The sequence below is a fragment of the Triticum dicoccoides genome, chromosome 4B, assembly GCF_002162155.2.
Source record: "Triticum dicoccoides isolate Atlit2015 ecotype Zavitan chromosome 4B, WEW_v2.0, whole genome shotgun sequence".
In the NCBI taxonomy this organism is placed as follows: Eukaryota; Viridiplantae; Streptophyta; class Magnoliopsida; order Poales; family Poaceae; genus Triticum; species Triticum dicoccoides.
Window position 1 is genome coordinate 443,844,386 of NC_041387.1, and position 6,749 is coordinate 443,851,134.

General features: G+C 49.7%; 1 protein-coding gene across 1 annotated transcript; it reads right to left on the minus strand.

The window, feature by feature from the left end:
• Positions 1–2,018: 2,018 nt before the first annotated feature.
• Positions 2,019–5,386, minus strand: LOC119290780 (ankyrin repeat-containing protein ITN1-like). Its single transcript, XM_037569431.1, has 4 exons — positions 5,119–5,386; positions 4,202–5,023; positions 3,370–3,779; positions 2,019–3,288 (listed from the first exon to the last, which is right to left on the minus strand). Exons 1-4 carry the CDS (start codon positions 5,138–5,140, stop codon positions 2,458–2,460), a joined length of 2,085 nt encoding a protein of 694 aa, XP_037425328.1. The 5' UTR covers positions 5,141–5,386; the 3' UTR covers positions 2,019–2,457.
• Between the last annotated feature and the right edge of the window lie 1,363 nt (positions 5,387–6,749).

Sequence of the window (6,749 nt, forward strand, 5' to 3'; positions counted from 1 at the left end):
GAAGTCATACCAAATTTTAGGACTCCACCAAAAAAAGCCTTGTTTCAGTCGGTTGAAAAAAAAATGCAAACTTGAAATTTAATCTGCTGCTACATGACGTTCTCACTTAATGTTGCATCGTCCAAAAATTGCATGGATGTGAGTTTCAAAAAAAAAATTGCATGGATACAATTTTTTTTGCTAGTACTATAGTTACGTGCTAGTAGGGTTTTTTAACACAGTACGACACAAGCGTTCATATACACGCTCATACACTCACCCATATAAACGCACACACGCACACCCTACTCCTATGAGCACCTTCGAAAGACTGACCCGGCATATCATCTTGAAATTTACGAAGTCACCGTAGGCACCTCGTCGTCGACGAGAACGTCTCCTTCCACTGAACGCGCATCGCCGGAAATCCTGAAATAAATCTAGGAATAAATGCGAGCACCAGGATCAGTCCTAGTAGTTCACCGTCTACGTGATCAGCGTGGCCGCTTAATTGTTAAGATATGATTAGCTGCATTTAGATGAGGGTCCAATTAAGATTTGTTTCCTGATCTGTTACATTCACAAGGCTTCAAGGTCAAGTTTTCAAGATGTGCGCCACGCCTATATAACAGGCTGGCTTCGGCCGTGTATGGTGGTTATATGTTTCTACAGTTTAGACAACATGTGTATCGACTATTAAGCGACCCTCAAACATTCCAAGTATTTCAAGAACTTCTTTGAGTTCGTTGTTATTTACTTTATGTAAATTTTCTGCGTGAAAGTTGCACTTGGCTTGAGGTTTGTCATGTTCGACGGGTTGCGCGCTGGTTACGTCGACTTCGACAGGAGGTTTCTCGTGTCAAGGATTGTCCGTTGGTCATCGTTACCCTAGCTTCGGGTTACGCATACTTCTCACGTGATTGGGAGTATTTTCTATCGGTGGATATCGGAAGTTATTGCATTGTAAAAGATCGGGTCAAATCATCGGCACATTGGAGGTCGTGCCCTCGTCAAATATGGCTGGTGCCAAACGTGGTGTTTCTCGGGACTACTTTGAAGAGAATGAGATTGAGCAAGTAAATTAAATTGACAACAATATAAAGGGCATGAAAGGAATGTGTGTTAGCCTCTTTATTACTGTCCTTTATATTGGCGTGCCATATATTTGTAGAAGGCCACAAGAAGCTAAAGTTTTATTTCGTTGTAAAATTTAGCAGAGCTAGATTTTGTAAGGGCATCTTGAAATGTGGAGGCCGGGAGACCAACTATTCCATGAACTAAGAAAAGGGAGCGGAAGGGTTTTATACTCTCCAAGACGCAGCCTATACCCTTTTATATGTGATCTTTGCAAGATCCGTATATGCGTAAAGCCCCAAACAAAGTGAAATCTTCAGCTGGATTGGTGGTGGCGCACCACCGTACCAGCCTCCTCCTCCTCCTCCTTGAGCTCCCATCCGCCCCCTTGAACTTAAGCGCGAAGTAAAGAAAAGAAAGACCAGACCACAACAAGTGTAAAGCAAAGGCCTCCTCTCTTTAGCCTCCAAATCCTCCTCTCTTTTGTCGCTGCTTTGGTCCATGCGGGCTTTCTTCTTCTGGACCTTTCTGAAACGTACGGCGTGTGGCAGCCACTGAAGGAGTTTCAACTTTCAATGCAGCAACTTAAGTGACCCTTCAACTTGCCGAGCTGATCAAAGTTAATCATGTGGTGGCAGGGAGTGAACTGAGCAGACGACTGCGACCCCAGATCACAAGTCAAATGAGTTGAGGCGCCACGGTTATCTGCTCGCAGGAAAACCACCTAATATTGCGTGACGTTTCTCCTCCACCCACCGGCCCCCAAGCATGCGGTTTCACTCTCACGCACGACTCGCCAGGTCAAGCTTTCCTACCCCACGTCTCGATCGCCCCGTCTCTGTTGCAGGCGACTTGTTCGTGTTATACTGTCGTCACTACCGCTCCAGGTTTGTCCTGTCCTGTGGAAGAAATCATGGAAAAATCTTACAGTTCTCACGTGCCCAAAAAGAGAGGAACAAGGAGCATTCGCCAGGCTTCACTAGAAGCTTCTAGAACCTTCTCAGCTATCAGATGAAATACAAGGTACACATACCGACCATTCTGCTACCACAGTATATTAACAAAAGGTAGAAAAAAGAAGGCTGAGAGAAATTTTATGAAGGCCAGCCATGCATAGGGAGCACAGCACAGGCTGCATGCATATTCTGATGATGACAATCTATATCTGTAGAAGATGTATACAACACGACCGTCGCCTACTGGCTCCTGCCGATCTAGGGACACCAGCTTATTGGAATGTATACGGTAAAACCCATAGCACCTGGAGGGTCGAAGCTGTTTACTCTGAGCGCCAATCCCTTTCTTTTTACATCCGTGTCGTGTGGCGCCGCCAAAAAGACTGACGATCCAGTCGTGTGGCGCCGCCGAAAAGACTGAGGATCCATAGAAGACCAGAGATCACCCTCATATGGCGTATATCCGGTCTATCTCGGAATCTGACTCCGAGTTGTGGTTCCATGAGTTTGAGCCGCTCCGCCTTGTTGACTTCACCTTCTTCCTAATCGATCGCGTGCGCTTGGACTTCACCACATAGTATGTCATCGTACCGAGCACACTGGCCATGATCACCCCGCCGATGAGGGTCACCAGCATCGCCGCCCACTTGAAGTGCCGACCCACCACTATGTAAGAGGAGGATATGAATGCCACCGTGGTGCATACAGAAGCCAGCCACATCAACTTGTTGATCACCTCCACAACTCGCCTCTCTGCTTTCGTCTCGCCCCTAACAAGTGTTATCTGCACCACCACTACTGCTAATGATGTGAACAAGGCGATGGCGTTGAAGATGAAGAAGACCTTGAAGGACACCGCATGCACAACTATTGCGACACCATGGTCGTCGTTGCCTCCTGGCACCGTGAATATCGCAGCAAATGCAACTGTGGCGAAGAGCACAGCCACAACTGTGACAGAGTTTGTTGCATTGTTGATGCCTTCCCTGTGGAGCTTCCTCAGTTCCTTTGCTATGCCATGCACATTTTTGTTGGTTTTTCTGGCTTGCTCAAGTTGAGTGTGTACGTCCTTCTTGATCTCAGTCACTGTTTTTCTCAGCTCATCCCGAGGCTGATTCAGATCATTTGCTCTCACTGCACCAGCACGGGATAAACAATCCTTTATATCTGCAGACTCTTCTGATAGCGGAAGACCCTCTGCTATGTCAAATGCAGTCTTGCGATCCCTAGTCAGCGCATTCACGTTCATGTCCGGAAGAAGCAGAAGCTCATTCACAATCTGCAACAGGCACCAGTTTGTGAGACACAAGAAGAAAATTATTGCGTTTTGAGCACAAGATCTAACATGGCAGAAGAATACCTCTGATCTTTTCTTCCTGGTGGCAACATGCAAAGCTAAGTTGCCATTTTTGTCAGGTAGCATAACTATGGCCGGATCAGCATTCACGAGTGCTCTAACAACCGCAGCGCTTGTTCCTTTAACCGCCATGTGCAAAGCGGTCTGTCCTTTCTTATCAGTCTTCCGAGCAAGCTGAGCTTCACTGACTAGCAAGGACTTAACTATTTCAACATGCCCCTGACGGGCAGCGAAATGCAATGCATTCTTTCCGTTCGCCTTTGATAGTTCAACCAACCCAGAAACTCGCTCCAGCAGAAGGTTCACTACCTCGAGGTGGCCTCTAATCGCCGCAGTTATCAGAGGAGTCACATTTGATTGGCCAAACGTCTTCCCAAGGGATGGATCATGGTCCAGGAGTACCTTCACAATATCTACAAGCAGTGTTAGATGTCCATCTTTCTTTATATAAATACCACAGAAATATGGAGTAAAGATGAAACAGCATGAATGTTGGACCAATTCTTGCTCATTAGCTTGTGTAGGCAATGACACACTGCAGTTATCAACTTACCATACAGAGCAGGTCAATTTCAGCACTGCAAAACTGATAGCAACGGGATCCATGGAGATTGATCAAAGAGCAGATTAAAAACACATAAAACCTTGGCTAGACCCATAAAACCATGGCGATCAATTAATTTAGGAATCCATAAAACCCTTTCTTCACGCAAACTATGAGATTCTAGTCTAGACACAAACAAGGTCCAAAGCTCGCCTGTTCCCATTTAAAGAAAGATATGAACAATCAGCAAATCAGAAGTGGTTTAGTATTGAAGTGTTTGTGAGTGCTCACCTCGGTGGCCTTCCTTTGCAGCGACGTGCAGAGCATCGAATCCTGATTTGTTCTTCCTCGCAAGGCTCTCCTTGTCAGAGTGCTTGAGCAGCTCGACGACGACGTCGATGAACCCTTTCTCAGCGGCGATGAGCAGCGCGGTCTCCCCGACCTCGTTGGGCTCGTTGAGCACGGCGGCGCGAATCTCCGCCACCTCGCTGTCGAACTCCTCGCCGGTGCCGGTCATCTGAGCGTCGATTTCGGCGATGATCTGGCGCACGGCGTCGAGGTCCCCGCGCTGCGCGGCGAGGTGGAGCTCCGTGTCGTTGTGTCGGCCCGTCACCTGCTTAACGTACTTCTTCCGCCCCGCCTGGTCCATCCGCTTGCCGGAGTTGGAGAGCACCAGCACGGGCGGCGCCGCGGCGCCGGCCTTGGGCGACGGCGACGGGGACGCGAGCGACTGCTCCAGCCGCTTGCTGGAGCCGGACATGACGAGCGCCGGCCCCTTGGCCGGCGTCGGGGACGAGGACGACGCCGGCGAGTGGTCGAGGCGGTTGCTGGAGCGGGACATGGCCAGCACCGGGCGGCCGGGCGGCTGGTCCAGGCGGTTGCTGGAGCGGGACATGGCCAGCACCGGGCGCGAGGGCGAGGGCGACTGGTCGAGGCGCTTCCCGGAGCTGGACATGACTAGCGCGGGGCGCCTGACCGCCCGCGACGGCGACGGCGACTGGTCGAGGCGCTTCCCGGAGAGGCAGGACTCGAGCGCCCGGCGGCCTGGGGCGACGGGCGAAACGCCTCCCTCCGACCCCAGCGACGCCAACCCAATCTCCAAATCCCCCTCCCCTGCACCCACCCAACACCAACACGACTAAGGATCACCACCAAAGGGCCCGATCAAACCAGACCAAACCAGACCAAAGGAATCAGTGGAGCAATACCTCTGTCGGAATCGACGGCCATGGCGGCGGCGTCGTGGTCCCCGGGGACGGGATCAAGAGGAGTCGGCGCGCAGGGGGCGGGCGGGCGGCATGGGGCAGCGGAACGGGAGGTGGGGAGACGAATCAAATCGCGAGGGGGACGGGAGCGAGCGAGGAGAGGGGCAGGGGCTCGCGTCGCGGTCTTTTGGCTGTGTGAGATGATGATGATGGAACGAAATCAATCGGAGAAGCGGCCTCCGCTTGCTCTCAGTTTCCCTTCCCCCGTCTGGTCTGTGTGTGGGGTTTGTTTATGTGGCTGGCTGGCGCCGGTTTGGTGCGCTGCGCCACCTTGCCTGACTGGCTAGAGCATTTGCATATGGGGGGCTTTTGTCGCTTTCCATCACGAATTATTATCTCCTTCTGTGTTGCACAAGACCCTGTCGCCCCCAATAACCGAAAACTAGTATTGCAGCTATGAAAAGAAAAAAAAACTGTATGAGCAGATACTCTTATTTGCAATTTTGTTTTTAGAAAAGATAAAAAAAATGTATTATGATTTATGCGATTTCATGGAGAAGATGCACACGGGGACCAATGATTAAATCCACTAATCTTCCCCGCGCGCTAGAAATTGCACCCATCATGAATTTTAATTCAAAACCAGTAAAGCACCCGCTCGATTGCCCTTCTCTACATCGAAATGCAGACCCCCTTAGAAACCAGTTATGTTATGATAATATAGAGTGTTGCTCATGAAACGTAGACGCCACAGCTGAGAGCAACGCCTCGAACTTCGTGCCACTATGGTTCCTTCACCTCACCGGCTACTGTGACGACCGCGGGAAGGAAGGAAACCTCATGATTTTGTTTTCGTCTGCATTTCGTAGTCTGGTATTTTAGTTGGGCCTTTGGTTGTAGAAAAAATGGCCTTGGCTCTGGCAGTAGCGATGGCGATAATGTATAAGTTTTCTTCGGATTTCCCACATAAGTTGTGCTTATCTCGGTTGTTGGTATTGGATCTGGGAGGCAATGTCTACGTCGTCCCTGGTCCGTTTGATACGCATGGGCATGAGCGAAACTATTTGGGAAAGCAGAGCTCATAACTCTAAACTAATCCGACAATTAAATTAGAACACTAACACCCAAATCAAAACGCATGCCTCTACCATTATGCATGGGCGCTTCATGTATCTTTGTATTGGTGACAAGTTAATCGTCATCTTCTTTCTGTTCTTTGCGGCAGTGGTGTTGTGGGCATGCAGTGGCTTCGACGAGTGAAGGCCGACCCTTAGGGATTGTGGTGTGTTCCCTCAATCGTTCTTACGGGAGATGAGGTTATAGCCGCCTTTTGTCCCCTTTAATGTTTTCCTAATGCGGTAGATTGCTCTCTGGTGGTTCATGCCCTCTTCTGTCTCAATGTTGTTCTCTCTGACATTGCCAAGGTGGTGGGAGTGTTATCCATGAGATTTTTTCGATAATGGAGTGTTATTTGGAAGATAGTTTGGCTTTGGTTTTTCGATCTACACAAGGCTTATATGATGGTGGCTTCTTCTCCGGGGCGTTGCTCCAGCTGGACCTTAGCATGAAGACTTCTCGATTGTAGGATACAGTGTCATGCCGGCTCCGATGATGGAGCTGATGCGGCAGCGCGC

Bases quoted from the DNA above. Each gene is read 5' to 3' on its own strand.
- LOC119290780 (XM_037569431.1), bottom strand. From the start codon at position 5,140: ATGGCCGTCGATTCCGACAGAG. The intron at 5,024-5,118 runs GTATTGCTCCAC...GGGTGGGTGCAG, and splicing joins GGCCGTCGATTCCGACAGAG to GGGAGGGGGATTTGGAGATT. The intron at 3,780-4,201 runs GTGAGCACTCAC...CACTGCTTGTAG, and splicing joins TGCAAAGGAAGGCCACCGAG to ATATTGTGAAGGTACTCCTG.